The sequence below is a fragment of the Zingiber officinale genome, chromosome 4A (genome assembly GCF_018446385.1).
Source record: "Zingiber officinale cultivar Zhangliang chromosome 4A, Zo_v1.1, whole genome shotgun sequence".
Lineage (NCBI taxonomy): Eukaryota > Viridiplantae > Streptophyta > Magnoliopsida > Zingiberales > Zingiberaceae > Zingiber > Zingiber officinale.
In genome coordinates, this window is record NC_055992.1 from 107,345,878 (window position 1) to 107,369,519 (window position 23,642).

The 23,642-nt window shown below is 38.4% G+C and overlaps 2 protein-coding genes and 1 long non-coding RNA gene across 3 annotated transcripts in view; all 3 read left to right on the forward strand.

The window, feature by feature from the left end:
* The first annotated feature begins 8,619 nt into the window (after positions 1-8,619).
* On the forward strand, positions 8,620-9,546 carry LOC121972594. Its single transcript, XM_042524247.1, has one exon. It carries the CDS (start codon positions 8,620-8,622, stop codon positions 9,544-9,546), a length of 927 nt encoding a protein of 308 aa, XP_042380181.1.
* A 2,895-nt stretch (positions 9,547-12,441) lies between these two features.
* On the forward strand, positions 12,442-13,158 carry LOC121970483. The gene is made up of 2 exons (XR_006108934.1): positions 12,442-12,612; positions 13,058-13,158. It is a non-coding gene; the product is annotated as an uncharacterized LOC121970483 (long non-coding RNA).
* A 2,805-nt stretch (positions 13,159-15,963) lies between these two features.
* The window catches only part of LOC121970482 (G-type lectin S-receptor-like serine/threonine-protein kinase RKS1), a 37,950-nt gene continuing 30,271 nt past the window's right edge, over positions 15,964-23,642 (forward strand). The window contains exons 1-2 of the mRNA XM_042521242.1: positions 15,964-16,115; positions 16,601-17,788. Coding sequence (XP_042377176.1) covers positions 16,040-16,115; positions 16,601-17,788 — 1,264 coding nt within the window. The 5' untranslated portion in view covers positions 15,964-16,039. The remainder of the gene's footprint in view (positions 16,116-16,600; positions 17,789-23,642) is intronic.

Consider the following 23,642-nt stretch of genomic DNA (forward strand, 5'->3'; position numbering starts at 1 on the left):
GCAAAAGGCAATGAATTCTGAAATAGAGTCTATGTACTCTAATAAGGTCTGGGAGCTTGTAGAACCACCTGATGGTGTAAAAGCCGTTGGATGCAAGTGGATCTACAAAAGGAAAAGAGGGATAGACGGGAAGGTAGAAACCTTCAAAGCTAGGCTTGTTGCGAAAGGGTACACTCAGAAAGAGGGAATCGATTATGAGGAGACCTTTTCACCAGTGGCCATGCTTAAGTCTATCCGGATACTCTTATCCATTGCTGCTCATATGGATTATGAGATTTGGCAAATGGATGTCAAGACAGCTTTCCTTAATGGAAGTCTTGAAGAGAACATCCATATGAAGCAACCAGAAGGGTTCATTGAAAAGGGCAAAGAGCATCTAGTGTGTAAGCTCAATCGATCCATTTATGGACTGAAGCAAGCTTCAAGATCTTGGAACATCCGGTTTAATGAAGTAATCCAGTCATATGGATTTATTCAGTGTCCGGATGAGTCTTGTGTATACAAGAAGTGTAACAGAAACGTGGTGGTATTTCATGTACTATACGTAGATGATATTTTGTTAATTGGCAACAATGTCAAGGTATTATCAGACGTAAGGGTATGGTTGTCCAAACAATTTGATATGAAGGACTTAGGAGAGTGTGCACACATTCTTGGGATCAAAGTTATAAGGGATCGTAAGAAAAGAATGTTGTGTCTGTCCCAAGCTTCATATATAGATACAATCCTTGCTCGTTTTAGCATGCAAGATTCCAAGAAAGGTTTCCTACCTTTTAGACATGGAGTAGCTCTATCTAAAGAGATGTCTCCAAAGACGTCAAAAGAGATAGAGGACATGAAAGCAGTTCCTTATGCTTCGACTGTAGGAAGCCTAATGTATGCAATGCTATGTACAAGACCTGATATCTGTTTTGCCGTGGGCATGGTCAGCAGATATCAGAGTAACCCTGGACAAGGACATTGGACTGCGGTAAAGCATATATTAAAGTACCTGAGAAGGACAAGAGATTATATGCTAGTTTACCAAGCAGACGATCTGCTCCCTGTGGGTTATACGGATTCAGATTTCCAATCAGATAGGGATAACAGTAAGTCTACATCAGGCTATGTGTTTACTTTAGGAGGTGGAGCCATTTCATGGAGGAGTGTTAGCAAATGCGTTTCGGACTCAACCATGGAAGCTGAGTATGTAGCAGCCTCGAGGCGGCTAAAGCAGTATGGCTCAGGAACTTTCTAATGGACTTAGATGTGATTCCTGGTTTGCCCAAAATTATCACAATTTATTGTGATAATAGCGGTGCAGTTGCAAACTCGAAGGAACCACGAGCTCATAAGGCAAGTAAACATATAGAGCGCAAGTACCACCTGATACGAGATATCGTGAAGCGAGAAGTTGTCATCGCCAAGATTGCATCAGCAGATAACCTGGCAGATCCTTTCACTAAGGCCCTTCCGGCGAAAGCTTTCGATTGGCATGTGGAGGGAATGGGAATCAGATGTATGGTAGAAGATATGGCAGCTTAGTCATTAGTATAAGTGGGAGATTGTTGGAGTGTATACTGAAAGCCTAAGCTTTTGTAAACATTTGTCTTGAATAAAGAATCACATTTGGTCAAATTATCTACATTTGTTTGTAGTTGTTCAATTAATTTATATTGTAGATAACATAACATGTGGTGTCACATGCAGAAGATAATGTTATCAGTACCTTATAAATTATAAACAGTAGCTCACGACCAAAATGGAAAGGAACAAACCATTAGAAGGTCGTAGTGTAATTAGGTATCAGTTTATCTTGACTGTATAATTACACTAGTACACTTAGAGTGTATTGAGTAGGACCATTTGAGGTCGTTTCTTTTATACTGACTTTATAAAGAAACAAAGACCTCGGTTATTATGGAAGTGTGTGCTCTTAATCCTGATATAATAACAAGCACATATATTTGATATTTATTTCTTTAATTTATCAATGGGTGAGATTTAGTTCGATGAATCAATAAGCCCGATAAGTTGGGAAATGGTATTACTTATAGTGTGTGTTGTTGATTATAGAAGGAAACTGTGTCCTAGAGATACTGGGTTGATAATGTCCCCAAGAGGAGCTCATAAGGATTGTCATGTTAAACCCTGCAGGTGGACTTAGTCCGACATGACGATAAGGTTGAGTGGTACTACTCTTGGACTTAGATATTAATTAAATGAGTTGTCAGTAACTCACTTAATTAGTGGACATTCGATATCTTAAACACAGGGAGACTAACACACTCATAATAAGAAGGAGCCCAAAAATGTAATTTGGGATTGGTGCGGTAGTTCAATGATAGTTCTCTAGTGGAATGAATTATCATTGATAAAATTAAGTTGTGTGTTCGGGGCGAACACGGGATGCTTAATTTTATCGGGAGACTAAAACCAATTCCTCCTCTCGGTCCCTATCGTAGCCTCTTAGTTATAGAGTTCTATACCCACCTATACCCACCTTCTATACCCACCCAATAGGGGCCGGCCAAGCTAGCTTGGGAAACAAGCTAGGGCCGGCCTAGGTATAAGATTGGGTGGCCGACCCTAGCTTGAACCCATGCTAGTAGGGCCGGCCAAAATAAATTAAAAAGAATTTTTAATTTTAATTTTTATTATGTGGAAGAAATAATTTATTAAAGAGAATTTAAATTAAAATTATCTCTCTTGTAAAATTTATAAAAGATTAAAGAAAGAGATTTGATCTCTTTCCTTATTTGTAGATTGGTGAGATATTTTATTTTCTCTTTAAAAATTATTCACATATTGTAAAATTAAAATTATGGAAATTTCTTTTTATTAACCATGTAGAGATTTTTAAAGAGAAATTTTATTTTTTAAAATTTCCAGAAACAAATTAGGAAGTTTTAATTGTTGATTAAAACTTGTCCAATTTGTTCTCCAATGATGTGGCCGGCCATAAGATTGTAATTGGGGAAATTTTATTTTATTTTTTCTCAATTAAATCATGACAAGGAAATTGAGGAAATTTTATTGTAATTAAATTTCCTAATTTGCCTAGGCCAAGGAATATAAAAGAAGGGGTGAGGGTGGCTTCATGAGACACAACCTCTATTGTTTTCTCTCCCTCTTTTCCTTGGTGTTGTGGCCGGCCATCATCCTCTCCCTCTCTTCCTCTTGTGGTGGCCGAATACTTCATCCCTCTTGGAGTTCTTGTGGTGGCCGGATACTACTTGGAGAAGAAGAAGAAGAAGGAGAGAAAGCTAGCATCTCTTGGAGCTTAGTTAGTATTTTGGTTTTCTTCTTTGGTGAAGTTCTTCCTTTGTGGCCGAACCTTGCTTGGAGGAGAAGAAGGTGGTTGGTGGTTTCTCATCTCGGTAGATCGTTGCCCACACAACGTCCGAGGTTAGAAGAGGAATACGATAGAAAATCAAGAGGTTTTTTCTACAAGGTATAACTAGTAATTTTTATTTCCGCATCATACTAGTTATTTATGGAAATAATACCAAATACAAGAGGCTTACGTTCTAGTATTTCGAATATGTTTTTCGAAGTTGTGTTCTTTTGTTTTATTTTTTCCTTGTGATTTGATTGTTCTTTTTGGTTAACCTAAAGTTATTTTAGGAAATTAAATATTAGCTTTCTATAAAAGGTTTTGTCTAATCGGTGGTGGTTGCTCCCATATCCAAGAAGGCCATGTGCCTCGTCACGTCAGTACTGGGAACCAATTATGGAAATTAATATTTAATGGAATTAATAACTTAAGGTGATTTGGGTCGAACGTGTTAAGTTCCGCAGGAGACCCAAGTCAAAACCTAAAAGAACGAATAGATTAAGTTTTGGATCAAACGTGTTAAGTTCCGCAAGCGATCCAAAATTTAATTTAAAAGAACACATGGTAGCTAGGAAAAGGTTCAGACCTTTGTACAAAATTTTTGTACAATGGAACCTATAGGTTTTCCGAGTAGCAACCAACAATACGGCGAGAGGTTGCCGAGTTACGAGCTGCCGGGGAGACCCGACACACTGAGCTGATGGCGCTTCTCCGATCCTTGGGATCTGGACCACCCCCTTCATCATCTCAGTAGCTCTAGTTATGACTCACTTCTGTAGCTACACTACCTGTAAAAGATTTTGGATCTATCTAGTGATATTTTAGACCTACATTGATTATGTTCTATCTTGGTAGCCTAGGAATTTTGAATTTCAGAAATATTTTCAAAGATGATTGTTTTTAACTCATAAGTTCAAACATGTGTCAGTTTTTAAAACCTTCCTATTTTAAGATTTTCAAAAACAGTTTTGGCCTTAGACTAGTTTTGAATCCTTAGAAAGCATGTACCCATAGGACTAGTTTTTGAGCATCTCACCAACACCTTAGGTTTACCTTGCTTGTGTTTGACAAACATAGAAAGGGGTGAGATGCATAGGCCAACTGTCTGGACTTAAGATGCTTATTTCAGTGCATCGGCATAAGTCTGGACGTTAAATACAAATCAGACATTAATACAGATTAAGTTCATCAGTCAAGTCAAACACTGACTGCTTATAATCAACTTAATCTGACTAACCAAGTGAAAGCTACTATCTTTTGATAGTTAGTTAGTACCTAATTGGTTAGACAACTGTTTAATTTTAAGTGTCAAGTTCAGGGGGAGAAATCAATTAAAATTTTGTATATTTTTGTACATATATTTTAAAACTAACTTATTTTTGAACACTAGTTTTAAAAAAGTTAAAATTAACTGAGTGTTTGAAAAATTAGAAGTTTAAAAATCCCACCAAATTTTTAAACTTGATTTTAAAGTTGAAAATCATTACAAACTTAAACTTATTCAGTTTTATAACATATGCTTGAAAATTAAACTTTCCAAAACTTAGCCTTAACAAATTTATTTTGGCTAAAACTTTACTTGTTTTTGAAAAATTAAAATTTTTTTTGCTTTGTTTTGGAAAAATCAGATTTGAAAACTAGATTAACTTTAAACTTGATTAACTTTAAACGTATACTTTTTCAACTTAAATTCCCCAAGTCAACTTGACTATCTTTTTAACTTGATTTTAAAATTGTACTTTTATCAGTATCTTTGAATTTTGAAAATTAGCTGTTTCTTAACAGTAACTCTACACTATGCTTGTTTACCCTTGCCTATTTTTGCTGAATGCCAAAGGGGGAGGGTTAGGTGGTTAAGTTAGCTAAACCAAATTGAAAACACTAAAACTAACTTTAAAAACCATGTACCTGTTTTATTTATTTTTTGCGTCTTTTCACTAACTTAACCAGGTTGTCATTCCATCAAAAAGGGGGAGATTATTGGTGCGGGTAGCACTAACGGTCTAACCTAGGTTTTGATGAATGACAAATAGGTTAAGTTAGTTTTGTTGTTGTCTGAAACTTTGATCGAGTGTGCAGGAGAAGTCCAGACAGGTCGACGGGCTGACCAGATGTCTGGCACGAAGTCTAGCTAGGTCGACGGGCTGACCGGATAGCTGGCGAGAAGTCCAAGCGGGTCGACGGGCTGACCGAACGCTTGGCAAGAAGTCCAGCTAGGTCGAAGGGCTGACCGGATAGCTGGCGAAAGGTCCAGACGGGTCGAAGGGCTGACCGGACGTCTGGCAGGTAAGTAAGGTAAGTCACTGGAGGGGAGTGACTGCGAGGACGCGTTCCCGGGAAGGGAACATTAGGCGTCGATCCGGCTTAGATCCATTTCGGAAATCTAAGTCGAGATCGTGACTAGATTCCGGTCTCGGAAAGACGGAATCTAAGTCATGCTTTTTCTGTTAACTCATACTTTATAAATTGTGCTAACAATCTGTGTTGCAGGGTATATCTTGCCTTGGACTAACCTTGTTTTGCAGGAGAAGGAATCTCTGGAAAAAGGTGATCCGGGCGCCCGGAGGGGATCCGGGCGCCCGGACCCGCCCGGAAGGGATCCGGGCGCCTGGAGGCAACTTTTATCCTCTGCGTCGCCTCACCACGTGGAGCATCCTGACTGGACTTGCCACGTCGCACCAGGGCGCCCGGAAGGGATCCAGGCGCTCGGAGCAGCATATAAAAGAAGCCCCAAGGGTGGAGCTTCAAACAGAACTGAGAACTCTTCGACTGCTTGTCCTGCTGCTCTACGCTCCCACGACGCTAACAAAGCTCCGACAAAGTGCTCCTTCTTCTTTGGTTAATTTCCTTGTCGGTATCACTTTGTTTCATTAGCATTTCTTGTACTCCTTTTGTAATCATATTCGAATTGCTAGTGATTGCCCAACGAAAGTGGTCAAGGACCACGGGCCTTCGAGTAGGAGTCGTCACAGGCTCCGAACGAAGTAAAATCAACTGTGTTCATTTACTTTTCCGCTGCATACTTTTACACTCGAGTTTTCGAATCGATATTCACCCCCCCCCCCTCTATCAAACGATCACGGTCCTACAATATAAAGTTATGTAGTTCTTCCTTCTAAAGTTAATTCTGATCCAATAGAAAACTGCCTTTAGTATTTAATGCAACATGCTGGAGATTTAGTTTTTCTATAATTCTTTCTATACCAATTGCCATGTATGCTAGTTTTATTGTTGGAGTTTAGCTCTTTTATAGAAGAAATTCTTTCAGTACCAATTACCATGTTAAGTTAGCTTTATTATTGGAGTTTAGTTCTTTTTACCGATAAACTATCTGTAAAAAGTGATTGTTTGAACAATTTTATAGCATGCATCTTGACAATTAATATAATTTTGAAGATCACTATCAAGGAAGAATGTTCAAAGGAAAGTAAAGGCTAAGGAGAAGAAACCATATACTCCATTCCCTCCTCAGCCACCAAGCAAGGTGAAGTTATTGTTGCAATCTGTGAATATTAAATCTCATATTAGACCTGCACACTTATAGATCATTAGTCCTTTTATTTTCCTTTACTAGTTTGAGAAAAAAGAATTTACTTTTTGTTGTATTGCAATATCTGCAGTGCCGTCTCTTGGATTTGCAGTGCTGCCTCTTCATCGACATCTAAGTAGAAAATCTCATTCATTTCCTCCATTCATTTCCTTCCTCATTTTCTTAATTAAAAATATTTATAATCTACCTTTGATGTAATCACCCTCACATATTCTATGCTTGCAATTAATGTATTTGTTCTTATTTCTAAAGTCCATTTCTTCCTCTTAGGAAAATCATGTGTTGACAAGTAATGGCCCTATTAATATTTCAGTTTATGTACATGGTGATTTAGAAAAGCTTACACTTCTTACTTCTCCAAATCTAGAATTAAATCGTAAGTTAGATTAAATTACAATTACTTTATCATTTCTTAGTTTTTTTTTCTAACTTACATTTCCAATATTTGCATCTCGATTCATTCGATTATGTTCACTTTGTATTCAACATGAAGCTAAAAGGTGTGTTTTGTACATATTAAAGATTCTTTGGTGGTTTTTTTAGTTTCAATCTACTGCTCTTTTTGGCATCTTTATCCTGCTATAATGTTATTCTTTAAGATTATGTTGCATTGATTTCTAAAAGTTGCATGACGTCTCTTTACTCTGCCTTCAAAACTAACGATTTATGCTGTTTCAGGTAATTACTGCAGTCATTCCTACTATAGTTGGTGAAAACCTTAACGTGTTCATGACTTTAAGAGCCACCATATTGTTTCAAGAGGTTACCATTTATGTTACATAGATAACGCTTTTTGCACTTCTGTTAGATGACTAGATCAAATGGTTTTTATGGTTATGTAACATTTATGCAGTGCAATTAGAATCACGCGTACAGTTTAGTTTCTAATTTGTAATATATATCTTTATTCGAATAGGTGTCCTCAAGAGTACTGGGAAGAATGCCGACAAGTCAAAAAAATGGAGAGACTTTAACAAATTAAGGAGCACTAGGAGCTTCAGTCCCTCCTCTTCACCGACATCAAAGTAAAAAATCTCGTGTTATATTGTTCTACCTTTGTTTTAATAGTGTTATCATTTTGTTGGTTGCTTATGAAATTTCTTTAGAATGTTATAGATATTATTTTTGAATGTTAGCAAATTGTATATTAAATTTTATTTTGAAATTTAGTATTTTGAATGATTTATAATATTGGAAAATTGTGTATTAATTTTTTTTTATTTTTTATCTAAAAAAGATAATAATTTTTTACCGTTGTCATAGATAGTTTAAAACTGTTGAAGACTCTGCTATTAAAGGTAGACGCTTAAAGACAACGGTGAAAAACTGTTGTCTTTGAAGGAAAAGACAACAGTTTTTCACTGTTGTAAAAATGTTGTTTTTGCCTTCAAAGACAACGGTTAAAAATTGTTATCTTTGGGAACCCCTTTTAACAACACGACATTTAACAACAGTTCTAAAGAGGTTACGACAACCGTTGTTGTTAGGCTTTTTTCTTGTAGTGTATAAAGCGCCTCAAGAAGGAGTCGACCAAACGGAGGTACAAAAGACGGCAGTGGCGGAACAAAAGAGAAAAGATAAGAAAGCTCTTTTCTTTATTTATAAAGCTCTTGATGAAGCTACTTTTGAGAAAGTAGCCGAAGCTACAACTTCCAAAAAGGCATGGGAGATCCTACAAGGAGCATACAAAGGTGATGAAAGAGCAAAAAGTATTCACCTTCAAATCCTGAGAGGGGAATTTGAATCGTTGGAGATGAAAGAGTCCGAAAATGTATCAGACTACTTTACAAGGGTATTGGTTATTGTCAACCAATTGAGAAGAAATGATGAAAACATTGAAGATAGTCGTGTCATAGAGAAAATTCTACGCTCCTTGGAACCAAGGTACGACTATGTAGTTGTGGCTATAGAAGAATCAAAAGATGTGAAAGAAATGAAGGTGCAAGAATTATTAAGCTCTCTACAAGCTCATGAAGAAAGAATGCAAAGAAGAAGGAGAGAGCCTATGGAGCAGGCTCTACAAACCAAGCTCACCATTATTGACCATAAAGAAGAGTCAAAGACCGAAGGTTCACAAGAGAATGGCGGTGGCCATGGTAACTTTCGTGGACGTGGCCGAGGTAGAGGCCGTGGCAGGGGCTTTGCTCGAGGTCGAGGAAGAAGTAAAGACAACAATCAAGGTAGAGACCAAAGGTATGACAAAAGAAATGTAAGATATTATACTTGCAACAAATTTGGTCATTATGCAACGGAATGCCGCTCTAACAATGTGCAAGGGAATGCTAATTACGTGTCAAAAGAAGACAATGACAATGATGTAGTTTTGCTAGCAAGAAAGGATGGAGATTCCACAAACAAGAAATTGTGGTATTTAGACTCCGGGGCAATCAATCATATGTGCGGGCGTAAAGATATGTTTGTTGAGTTGGATGAAACGGTGAATGGACAAGTTTCATTTGGAGACGCATCCAAAATCCAAGTAAGAGGCGTTGGTAAGATTCTTATCAAACTTAAAGATGGAGCTCACACATACATCACTGATGTTTATTATGTGCCTGACATGAAAACAAATATTATTAGTCTTGGACAATTGCTTGAGAAAGGTTTTAATATGCAATTAAAAGATGGTAGTCTTCATCTAAGAAAGCAAAGCAAACTTATTGCTCATATTCCTATGTAAAAATAGGATGTTTTCTCCTGATATTAAGCATGTTACTGCAAAATGCTTAAGTGCATGCATAAAGGATATTACATGGCTATGGCATATGAGGTACAGGCATGTAAACTTCAGAGCTCTAAAGCTTCTCTCAAGCAACAGAATGGTGAATGGTCTTCCTCATATTAATACTCAAGATGATATATGTGAAGGGTGTATTCTTGGCAAACATCCTAGAGCAAGTTTTCCAAATGAATCACACAATCGAGCTAAGAAGCCTCTTGAACTCATTCATACAGACATATGTGGGCCAATCACTCCGACCTCCTTTGGAGGTCGTCGATATTTCCTAACCTTTATTGATAATTTTAGCAGGAAAACTTGGGTCTATCTTTTGATGAATAAAGACGATGCTTTTGAGAAGTTCAAGGAATTCAAAGGATTGGTAGAAAATCAATCTGGCTATACTATCAAGGCAATGCGGTCAGATCGTGGTGGTGAATTCACCTCAAAAGAATTTGAAAAATTCTGCAAAAATCATGGCATTTGAAGGCCTTTAACAGCACCTTACTCCTCTCAACAAAATGGAGTTGCTGAAAGGAAGAACCGAACTATTCTCGACATGGTTCGAAGTATGCTCAAAACGAAAGAAGTACCCAAAGAATTTTGGGCCGAAGCTATAAACTGTGCGGTGTATTTGCTAAATAGATCTCCTACAAGAAATTTAGAAGGAATTACACCTCAAGAAGCATGGACCGGATACAAGCCATGTGTATCTCATTTGAAGATTTTCGGGTGTATTGCCTATGCACACATTCCAGAACAAAGCTTGATGACAAAAGCTTACCTTGCATTTTCATTGGCTACGATGCAAGATCGAAGGCTTACAGACTCTATAATCCAGTGAACAAAATGATTATCATAAGTAGAGATGTTGAATTTCAAGAAGATGGTGCTTGGAATTGGAGCACTAATATGGTGATGATTCAAGAAGAAGAACAAGTGAAGGAGAAAGAACCAACTCCACCACCATCGCCTATTTCTTCATCACCCTTGGATGAAGAAGATCCTCCACTACAAAAGACAAGAAGTCTTCAAGAATTATATAAGGTGACAACTCCACTTAATCTCATTTGTCTTTATGCTAATGAAGAAATTGTATCTTTTGAAGAAGCTATTAAAGATAGCAAATGGAAGAAAGCTATGGATGCAGAGATGAAAGCAATTGAGAAGAATGAAACTTGGCATCTTACTACTTTGCCCGATGGCCATAAACCCATTGGTGTGAAGTGGGTTTATAAAGTGAAGAAAAATGCTCAAGGAGAAATAGAAAAGTACAAAGCGCGACTTGTGGCAAAAGGTTACAAACAAAAGGCCGGCATTGACTACGAAGAAGTGTTTGCTCCCGTTGCCCAAATGGAGACTATAAGATTGATAATCTCTTTAGCCGCTCAACTAAAATGACAAATATTTCAGCTTGATGTGAAATCGGCATTTCTTAATGGCTACTTAGAAGAAGAAGTCTATATTGAACAACCGGCTGGCTACATCAAGAGGGGGCAAGAAAGAAAGGTGTTGAAGTTGAAGAAAGCTCTCTATGGCTTGAAGCAAGCACCGAGAGCATGGAATTCAAGAATTGATGCATACTTCAAAGAAAATGATTTTATGCAATGCCCTTATGAGCATGCTCTTTATGTAAGAGCAGACAATGATAACATCTTATTGGTATCATTATATGTAGATGATCTAATCATGACAGGAAGTTCGCCACAAATGATAAAATCTTTTAAGGAAGCTATGACAAAAGCATTCTATATGACCGATATGGGACTTATGTCCTACTTTCTTGGCTTCGAGGTGAAACAAGGAGTTGATGGCATATTTATGACTAAAGAACAATATGCAAAGGAGGTCCTCAAGAGATTTAGAATGGATGATTGTAATCCAGTTAACACACCGGTGGACTGCGGAACAAAGCTATCCAAGAGTGACGAAGGAAAGACGGTTGATCCCACATGTTTCAAAAGTTTGGTGGGAAGCTTGCGGTACCTAACTTGCACTCGACCGAATATATTATATGGAGTCGGTCTTGTGAGCAGGTTCATGGAAGAGCCTAAAGAGACTCATTGGAAGGCCGCCAAGCGAATCCTTCATTATGTCCGAGGTACTATGAATCACGGACTATTTTATTCTCATTCTAATAATTCTCAGCTTGTTGGATATTCAGATAGTGATTGGGGTGGAGACTGTGATGACCGGAGAAACACTTCCGGCTTTGCATTTTTCGTTGGAGATACAACATTTTCTTGGATGTAAAAAAAACAACCTATTGTTACTCTTTCCACTTGTGAAGCAAAGTACATTGCGGCATCCTCATGTGTTAGTCATGCTATATGGCTAAGAAACTTGCTAAAGGAGAGAAAATTTGAACAAAGTGAAGCAACTCAAATTTGCATTGACAACAAATCGACAATTGCATTGGGGGAGAATCCAGTATATCATCAAAGAAGTAAACATATTGATATTCACTTTCATTCTATTCGGGAACATGTGAAAAACAAAGAAGTTGAGCTAGTTTATCTGAAGACTAAAGATCAAGTTGCTGACATCTTTACAAAGCCACTCAAATTTGAAGATTTTATCAAGATGCGGAACCTACTTGGAGTCACAAAATTAAGTTTAAGAGGGGGTGTTGGAGATTAAACTTTATTTTGATGTTGATAAAATTTGTGAAGATAAAAGGATGAGGTGGCAAGTTTGACTAAACTTCGTGATAAGATTGTTGAGTTGTCATGTTATGATAAGAGTTTCGTAGAAATAGAATTTTAAAAAAAAAACTTGATTATTAGTGCTTATCCAATAAGCCTATAAATATGTAGCTCTTTTCAATGAATGAAGTAAGTTGTGTGTTTTGTTTTATTCTCCTCCTCTCCACATAGAGATTCTTCACCTCTTCCATATTTTTTCCTTCTATAATCCTTTTATTTCTTTTCCAATAATTCCTTTTTTTCAACAGTGAGCATAGCTTCAGTGGATGCTCGTGCTCGTGCATACTCCCCCAGATGAGCAAATCTGAAGTTACAGATTAAGGTACAAAAACTAGTTAAGGATGTATAGTTTGCAGCAAAATAGAGCAATTAATTAGCCAAGAATATATCAAAAGACTACAGTTGAAGAAATAGCTCATCCATGGCGATTGCGAAGTAGTTTCCGTCCATTACTCCACTTTTTCTTCTGTTTTTTGACCGAATCGTATCCATGAGGAGAGTAGAGAGAGTTTCTGATAAGTTTAGCAAGTCAATGGAGGAAAGGCCAATAATTTTAGTGAGAGTACTACAACTTGCATGAATGGCTGATGTAATGGACCATTGCAATCCAATTTGGACCTTCCAAGAAGCTACATATTATATACAATGAGAGTAAACTTCATATTTCTTGTCTTAGCCGTACCTCTGCTAAAATAAATATTTTGGTCTTGGACCTTCCAAGAAGCTAACTTCATATTTCTTGTCTTATCCGTCTCTGCTAAAATAAGAGTTGCGATTGGAACGGGGCGCTTTTCCAGGAAGCTATGAACAGGGCGACTGATGGCGTGGACGCAACTACTGAAACTCCTTTGGTGGCGTAGTTTATAGGTTGTTAATTGGATGCATGTATATTGTGTGAGGTTGAAATTAATTTTTTTTTTAAAAAACTACAGAATAATTATTCCATAAATACTTCATTAGTTTTGTGTTAATTTATTACACTATGCATTTTCTTGTTAAAAATTTTAGGATGTGTTTGGTTTATGTGTTTTTTATTTTCATTTTTCAAAAAAAACGTGTTTGTATTTTTCATGTCCATTTTCTTAAAAAATAGATCGTATTTTTTGAAAAATAGAAAATATCTAAAAATCATTTTTTAGTTTTTAGAAAATACATATTTTTTAGAAAATAAAAATAGAAAACGTACAAACTAAACACACCCTTACTTTTTATTTTCTAATGTAGGAAAAGAAGATGCGGAGGAAGCAAGAGAGAATCATTCTTATGAAGAAGAAACTAATCAAGAAGAAGATGATGAAACTTAGCTGTGACCATTGTTAAATTGTCTGGTTTGATTTGAACAATGTTATGAGATCTTTTGTCTATCTGATTGATAAACTTTGTTTGGAATTTGTTTGTGTTGTAAGATTAACTTTGTATGTGAAATTTGATTTGCTGTGACCCTACGTATATGATTTCTTAGTTCTGTTTGGAATTTGTTTATGTTGCAAGATTAACTTAATTTGTATGTGAAATTTGTTTGATGTATTGTTTTGTTATGCAATTTGTATGTTAAATTTGTTTGTGTTGGAATTTGTATGTGAAATTTGTTTGATGTTTGGAATTTGTCTGTTTGAAAATATCAGAATTTACTACAAATTTAACAACGAAAATAAATTCGTTGCTAATTGCCAAATTTTATAATTTGCGACAAAATTTTTTTGTGTCACAAATTAGCGACGAAAATTATTTTCATCTTTGAACTGAGATGAATTTTTATTTTTTGTCACAAAATTTTACTATGACATATTTGCGGTGAAAAAATTTTCGTTGCAAACTTTGTCGCAAAATTTGAACGAATTTTTTTTATAAAATTTGTCACAAAACCATTAGGTTTTTTAGAAGTAATATTACATAATAATTAATATTGATTAGAAATAAACAATCTACAATGTAATAGCTCTGATTCTTAGTTGTTATAACAAAATATTAACTAGTGTTGATAAAAAAATATACTATCTATATTGATCCTGTTTGAAAGTTGAAGAGATGACGTGCTAACAACGATGGATTGATGCCAAGAAACCAGGGGATCTTTGGTCAAGGTCCTCCGACACTCAAGTCAGTGCAAATTAAGACCGGGCGAATGAAGAACAGTAAGGAACGTGCGTGCGAGAGTAAGCTTGAGATGTTGAGATTGCGTACTTTGCCAACGGAGAGGATATCCTTTATTTGTGTCTTATGCCCAGACGGGCTTGTAATAGGATGCTCAGAGAAATAGATCTATGTTTTGAGAGGCTCGATTGATACTTTAAGTCGATCGTCTCTATAATGATTCATTGGATAAATAAACCTGAAACCTAAAAGCTTGATCGGGTTTATAAAGAGAGATATCTTTTAGTCGTGCCTATAGGGGACGAGTATGGGGTCATATAAACCCGTCCGACATTATTATTGCCCGGATATAACTCCCCAAGTCTTATTATTGTATGGATATACAGACATAATGTAGTGTGGAAACCTATAGAGATGACCAGTAATAAAGACGACCGAGTGTATACAAAGGGATTTATAAGAATTGGGGAGGTCGACCTTTACGCTGGGCAGACATGTTCGATTCCCAATATAGGAATAAAGTACTAAGTCTCCTATGCACGACCAGCTTAGGTCGGTCGACCTTGGTCCGAGTGACTTATAATCTGGCTTGGCCAAGACTGAGGGCCTTAACGTTAGCTAGTGGGGAACGCTCTTCTCTTTTGGCTTTATCCATCACATCATCTTAATTTTGATCATCACGTCATCTTAATTTTGACCGTCACATCTTCCTAGAGTTTCAAATGCAACTTAACATTAGTTTCAATACATGTTCTCCAAAGCCTTTAAAGAGATAAAGAAGAAGAGCTAAAAGAAGAAAATTTAATAATTTGATCTAAAACGGAGTTTTAAGAGGAGATAAAAAATAGAAGAAGAAAATTTAGATTTAAAATAATAAGGGTACATTTGTAGAAGTAGGTGATGGGTTGGCCATGAAAAGATTTTTTTTTTTATAAAAAAAGTGTTTATTTCTCCATAAAAATATTTTAATTAAATCCGTACTATTCTCGACGTTACATTGACTGGGTCGTCGACTCCATGTTGTTTTCATTTATTTTTCTAATTAATTAGGTGTTGACAATTTGTTGAATATAGTGAGACATTCTCAACTCTCCAATTTGTTATACTGAGGATATGACAAATGAGAATTTAGTCCTTGCTCAACCTTCTATTATATTACAAAAATTTAAAATGATTCTTCCTTATTTTCATTATTATCATTAAAAAAAGCACCTGTCAAAATAATGTATCTCATCTAAATTAGTGTCTTATTTCGATTGTTTTGAAACATAAGAGCTTTACTTTTATATATATATATATATATATATATATATATATATATATATATATATATATATATATATATATATATATATATATATATATATATATATATTTCCTAATATTATAGCCATAGACTAGTAACCTAGTAATTTGACAGTGACTGAATGTTTTTAATTTTCAAACCCGTCGTTGTCAAATTGTTGACTTACATACACATAATTATTTTCAAATAGGCAAGTAAATTGACTAGACTTAATCAAAATTTGAAATTCAAGGCATTAAATTGAGATCTTTTGTTAGGAAGTATAACAACTCTAAAAGATAATACAACAGGTTAGATTGCAGATGAAAGCAACACAGGATCATTAAGAGCTTAAGCTTCCATTGGGAAGATGCAGCTCTTTCTTTCGTGTTTCCTGAAAACAGCAGCAGTAACGTTCTTCATCCTCGGCCAATCTTCATCTTCTGGTATGTTTAAGAAAGAGTTAATCCTAGTCCAGTATTGTGGATTTTATTAATTTATTTTAATAATCTATCAAATTTAATTTTACTAAATATTAGTAAAAAAATCAGCTTATTTTGGAAAACTTCACCAAATATGCATCCCTTTAGTTTCTAAAATCCTCTCTTTCACTCGACTTGCTTCATTTCATCCATTATTGTTGTTTAAATCGGCAGTGGAATAGAAAGGTTCAAAATAATTAGTTTGTCTCAGTAGTGTAAAGTTCAAAATAAAAGAAAATAAATTTAAAATACAATAATATTTATTTGATATAAATTTAGAATTTTGAAGATTGTAAAATAGGGTAGTGTTTTTGAATCAATTTTCAACTAGTCAACGGGTTTGATGAACAAAAACTAGAACAAAGATATGGCCGATGGAGATTTAAAAAAAAAAAAGATTGTTATTTGATAAATATGTCTTTAGATATTTATTTATGACGTTGGTACAGGAGATACAATGATCGAGAACAGCTCACTTATCAATGGACAGACCTTGACATCGACGGGAGACATTTTTCAACTGGGCTTCTTCAGACTGGATGGTAATAGTTCAGCGAAGGGATACTTAGGAATCTGGTACTGCAATTTCACACCGCAAGAAGGCATTGTAGTATGGATCGCCAATCGGAACATGTCTGTCAGCACATCCATGGCATCCTTCAACTTCACTTCCGATGGAAATCTAATCTTGTTTGAGGAGGACAAAATCGTTTGGTCGACGGGAACGAGATCCACTGAACTCAATTCTGCACGCTTGCAGCTTTTAGATTCTGGAAACCTCGTGTTGAACGACAACAACTCGATTCTATGGCAGAGCTTTGAGGACTCGAACGACAGCGCCACGTATCTCCCTGGCATGAAGCTCGGATTTGACAACCGGACCAACACTTCATGGCGGGAAGTGTCATGGAAAACCCCCACGGATCCTTCTCCGGGAGACTACATCCAAATGATTCGTGATCTACCTATTCCGGATTTGGTCTTTTTTAACGGATCCGCCAAATACCATCGCGGCGGCCTATGGAACGGAAATTGGTTCGTGGGACATCCATTGATGGCGAGCAGCCAGCTGGCCAACTCAATAAATGTCACGTTTGTGTCCAACGAGAATGAGAGCTATATTATGAATAATTACACAGCCTCGCCGACGCCAGTGCTGACACGGTCAGTGATGTGGGCCAATGGAACCTTCCAGCGCTGGTCTCTTGACAGCGGTGGCAAGAGAGAGTGGCAACTTTTGTGGTCGATTCCGGCGGACGAGTGCGATACGTACAATCACTGCGGCCGCAACAGAGTGTGCACCAATAAATACTTTGCTGTCGAGTGCCAATGCTTGGACGGGTTCGTAAATATTACGGAGAATGGAAGAGAGGCCGGATGCGAGAGGAAGAAACCTTTGAATTGCTCGTCGAACCAATTTTCCAAGGTGCAGAACGTGAAGGTGCCCGACACTGAGAACGCTACACCGCGAGGAAACATGAGTCTCGATGACTGCAAGAATTTGTGCTTGAATGATTGCTCCTGCGTGGCGTATGCGGTGATCAGTGGGTCTTATGGATGCATAACTTGGCTTGGTGATCTGTTGGATCTCAGAACTTTTGTCGATGAAGGAGATGATTTATACGTTCGGCTTACAGGTAATCTAATTATACAGTTTGGCCTCCATGCATATGTTCGGACGGATATAAATCCGACCGAGTTTAAGGACATTTAGTCTTATTTTATCTATAACATGTAATCGGCCGAGCAAAGGCTGATTGAATGAGGGGCTCTATGCATATGCCCTGACGAATATAAATCTGGCCAAGCTCAAGGGCATTTAGCCCTATTTGGCCTGTAAGATGCATGGAATCGGTCGAATGAAGGTTGATTGAATGAAGGGCTCCATGCATATGCTCGGGCGGATACAAATCAGGTCGGGTTCAAGGGCATTTAGCCCTATTTGGTCTATAACATGTAATTGATTGGGCGAAAGCTGACTGAATGAAGGGCTCCATATATATACCCGGACGGATATAAATCCGGTTGGGCTAAAGGGCATTTAGCCCTATTTAGTCTGTAACATGTAATCGACCAAGTGAAGGTTGATCGAATGAAGGACTCCATGCATATGATCGGACGAATATGAATCTGGCCGGACCTAAAGAGCATTTAGCCTTATTCAGTATTACACGAATGGACGGACAAGGATCGACCGAACACGAGATACTAGGTCTAATGTATTAGTTCGGTCAGCAAAGGTCTGTCTGGCCTAAATAGACTTAACTTGGGCAGGATTCTAAAATATCATTTGCAAGATAACTAAACATGATTATTCTTTATATGTACATATACTCAGGTAGGTGAAGACTCATCGGAATACTTCCGAAAAGGTATTCTCAATATATGACTGGCCAGAGTACTTCATAAAATATACTCTCAATATATGATCGGCCGGGATATTCCATCAAAGGTATTCTCTATACATGATTGGCCGGGATATTTCATAAAAGGTATTTTCAATATATGTCCGGCTGGAATATTTTATAAAAGGTGTTCTCAATATATGACCAGCCGAAATACTCCATAAAAGGTGTTCTCTGTTGGCCTAGAATCGGATGGAGAGCACACCCAAAGCACACAACACACAAGAAGAAACAAGAAGAATAGGACAAATAGGAACTTCACTTATGAAAGGAAACCTTACACCGAGATATTTTCATCTACATGCCTCTACGACCCTTTATATAGCATCACAAAGGAGAAGAGTATGAACCACGAGATCCATAAAAATAGGATCTAGATGAGATCCATAAAAATAGGATCTAGATCCATAAAAATAGGTAGACTGAGTAATAACCAATTATCAAGATAATAAAAAATTTTAAAAAAACTAATGACGTAGAAGGATTATTTTCTCACATTACTCCCCCTAATCCTGACATGGTTCTAAGTCACGGAGCCGAGTAGTTGTCGCATGGCACCACGAGCTGTCCATCTTTGTTCTCTGGTATTAACGAAATCAACCACAATTTGTCCACCTTTGGCACCATGGGCAGTCCATCTGTTTGCACCACGAACAAGTCCATCTGTCTGTATTATCCATGACTTCGCTTCTTTGGCCCCGCGCCAAAGTCTATTTGCACACCAAGTGCTTGGCCCACAACTCGATCTCTTCGGCACCACGAACAAGTCTCGTCTGTTAGTTCTCTTGGCAACACGAGCAAGTCCATTTGCTCGCAAAACGGACAAGTCCATCTGTTCGCCTTTGCTTCTTGGCATATGTTGCATACCTGCCACGCTCGCTTTGCTGCCAAGTTCTCCTCCTGCAAACTTGGGCTTGGAACGTGCCCAACGCACTGCCAATCCTCTGCTTGGTATGGCTTGCGCCCATGCCACACTTGTTGGGTTGCCAAGTCTTCCTCCTGTAAAACTTGGGCTTGGGCAGCCCTGCACTGCCGCTCTGCTTGGCATGCCTTGTGCACGTGCCCGACTCGGATGTATGCCAAGTCTGCCTCTTGCAGACTTGCACATGGACAGTGTCCCGCGCACTGCTGGTTCGTTGCTTTTCATGTGCCCTAGCCAGGTTGGGTCTTCTAGTCTTGCTAGGAGACAGGCTTGCTTGAATATTTTCAAGGTTATCTTGTACAAGCGATTTTGTGTTCGCTTTATCAGCATCAAGAGCTTCCTGCTCCTATCAATCACCTTCATGGTATCTCCTTTCATATGCACTTCATTCCCAGCTTCTGTCAATTGACCAAGACTTATGATATTACTACAAAGTTTCGGAATGTAGTATACCTCGTGGAGAGCCTTCCGATCACCATTCTTGCATTCGAACACAACTGTCCCCTTGCCCATGATCTCAATGGTTGATCCATCGCCAAACCTCACCCTCCCGGTGATGGTTTCATCTAGTTCTTGAAACTTCTCACGATGACCAGTCATGTGGTTGTTGGCACTGTTGTCAAGGTACCAGACGTCTTTATCTTCTCCTTTCTCAACGTTGCGATACATCTCCGGTAGGAACTTATCTTCACTGAGTAGAATGATATCCTGCCGCTCACGCCTAGTGTGAGACTCCTCGTGGGACACGGTCATCATCAGTGTTGGCTCTTCATCGGTGGCGTAACTGAGGTGAGCCTCATCATCACGACGCTTGTTGTAGCACTCGGACGCATAATGCCCCATTTTCTCATAATTGAAACACTTTATATGACTCTTGTCATGAGTGTCTCTGCCGTTGCTGCTAGTGCCTCCTGCACTATCTTGGCTCGGCATACCACGACCACGACCGCGCCCTCGCTCTCGTCCACGCCATTTGCCACGACTAGGGCTGTTGGACCCACGCCCCTTTCCTCCTGACGAAGTGTCCACGTTGCTCCCCTTCTGTCACATTTGCCATTTGGCATGAGTTAGTAGGAGCTCACCTTCAGTGCTGTTGGTGTTGCTGCGTAATCGTAGTGTTCGTTCCTCGTACGCCTTCAGTCGCCCAATAGTCTCCTCAAATTGTATCATCTCAAGATCGTGAAACTGCTCAATACCGGCAACAATAGGGAAGAACTTATCAGGGACAGAATCGAGTAACTTCTTTACCAAAGATGGATCTTCAAGCGTGGCACCAAGAGCGGAGAACTTGCTGCTCATAGCGCTGAGTTTGCCAGCAAACTCATCAATCGTGTCGGTCTCCTTCATCCGGAGGGCGTCAAACTCGCTCTTCAACGTTTGTATGCGTGCCTTCTTCACTCGATCACTTCCAAGGTAGCTCGTCTTGAGGCTGTCCCAGACTTCCTTCGCCGTCTTCTTTGTTGCGATCTGGAGAAGTATGTCTTCGGGGACACACTGCAAGATGTATGCACGTGCCTTTTTATCCTTCTTTGCATCCACCTGGGCTTCTTCCACCGGCTCCACCGCCTCCCAGACTCCCTGGGCATCAAGGATCGCCTCTGTCTTTATTGCCCACACAGTGTAATTGTGAGGGCTTAGCATCGGATAGGGAAATGACACTCCGCCATTCTCCATCGCAGCAACTTGTGGGATGCCAGACATTTTTGTGGAATTGTGGATTCTTGGGTGTTCTATACTACCAAAGCTCTGATACCAGATGTTGACCTAGAATCGGATGGATAGCACACCCAAAGCACACAACACACAAGAAGAAACAAGAAGAATAGGACAAATAGGAACTTCACTTATGAAAGGAAACCTTACACCGAGATATTTTCATCTACATGCCTCTACGACGCTTTATATAGCATCACAAAGGAGAAGAGTACGAACCACGAGATCCATAAAAATAGGATCTAGATGAGATCCATAAAAATAGGATCTAGATGAGATCCATAAAAATAGGATCTAGATCCATAAAAATAGGTAGACCGAGTAATAACCAATTATCAAGATAATAAAAAATTAAAAAAAACTAATGACGTAGAAGGATTATTTTCTCACAATTGTTGGGGTTGCAAGATTGCAAACATAGTCCCATATTGGAAACACATGGAAAAGATCATGAGTTTATAAGAGAAAAGATATCTCCATTGGCATGAGGTCTTTTGGGGAGAGCCCAAGAGAAAAACCATGAGGGTTTAGGCCAAAAGTGGACAATATTATGCAATTGTGGAGATATCTAAATTCTTTTCGATCCTACAATTGGTATCAGAGCCCGGACTGCCAGAAGTTTTAACCACCGACTGTGCACAAGAGCTATGGTCTGATTGAGCCATGTGGGTACAATATTGACCTCGAACAAACAAAGTGGGGGCTCCTATGTTCGGATCAAGAGGACCAGACACCAGGCAGGAAGTCCTAGTTGCGACTAGGCAAGGAAGTCCTAGTAGGTCGGGTGGACCGAAGGGCAGGAAGACCTGGTGGGTCGAGGATCGGATGTGGGAAGCCTATGGTCCTTTGTTTGGGGGGGGGGATTGTTGGGGTTGCAAGGTTGCAAATATAGTCCCATATTGGAAACACATGGAAAAGATCATGGGTTTATAAGAGAAAAGATATCTCCATTGGTATGAGGCCTTTTGGGGAGAGCGCAAGAGCAAAACCATGAGGGCTTAGGCCCAAAGTGGACAATATCATGCAATTGTGGAGATATCTAAATTCTTTTCGATCCTACATTCTCAATATATGACCGGCCGGGATATTCCATAAAAGGTACTCTCAATATATGACTGGCCGAGATATTCTATAAAAGGTATTCTCTATACATGATTAGCCAAGATACTCCATAAAAGGTATTCTTAATACATGATTATCCAAGATACTCCATAAAAGAGATTCTCAATATATGACAGGTCGGGAAACTCCATAAAAGGTATTCTCTATACATGACTGGCCAGGACACTCCACAGAAGGTATTCTCAATATATGCAGCAGACAAATAGCCGACAATATTAAGCCAACTTGACAAGTTTGTCGGTGAATATTCCCTTAAAGTATCTTTATTAAATACTTATAGTGACACATTCTGAAGGATGCTTCATGAGAAACTCAACTCATAAATGACAAAAGAGGTACATCTGGAGTAAAAAAAAAATTCATTGGAGAATTATTGCACGATACTCAGGCTGTACTTTTCTCATCTTCTAACAAAATTTGACACACCGGAGACCATCTCATGACTACTGAGGTTAAGTGAGGTGGTATAAAGGGGGAATCCTCTCCATTGGCAAGGTACGCAAACTTAATTTATGACATCGAAGCCATATTTTCACTACTATTCTTCTTCCACCTTGGAGAGAGAAAACTAACTTGAGCGTCGAAGGGTCTAGGCAGGGATTCCCACCCCGGTCTTAGGTCACTAACACTTTGTTGGCTTGTCTGAGTGTGCGCAAGATCATCAAGGAGTTCTTCCAGATCTCTAGTGACGCATCATCCTTCGATCAACCACCTACCAACGCCAGCGTACCATCTCTCAACTTTCAGATAGGATCAAATTTGGATCTTATGGATGCATAACTTGGTATGGTGATCTGTTGGATCTTAGAACTTTGGTCAATGAAGGAGATGATTTACACGTTCGGCTTCCAGGAGAATTGGATCACCCTGTTAGGGTCGAAATATGCTAAGGGGGGTGAATATATCTTCACGTGCTCGTTGATGTGCTTCTTCAATGATGTGTAGCGGAATAAACAACAAGAAACACACTCACAATGCTAACACTAGGATTTACTTGATATCCACCTCAAGAAGAGATGACTAATGCAAGAATCCGGCCCTCACTCACTAGTCCACTATGAAAATACTCCTTTACGGTAACTATCGAAGGAGGAGAAGCCTTGTATAAGCTCACCCACAAAGATATACAAGAAGAACAAAATACAAGCTAATACAATATCAAATCTTACAAGATTTACACGGCAGAAACCCTAGCTTGTTTTTCTTCTTGCATGAATACACCTCTTGACTTGCTTGGAAGTGCAATAACACTTCTCTCTAAGCCTCTAAGATCTGGTGTGTGTCAGTGAGCTCAGTGGAGAACAGATCATGAAGATCGGGGAAGAAGCG

Bases quoted from the DNA above. Each gene is read 5' to 3' on its own strand.
- LOC121972594 (XM_042524247.1), top strand. From the start codon at position 8,620: ATGAAAGAGTCCGAAAATGTATCAGACTACTTTACAAGGGTATTGGTT.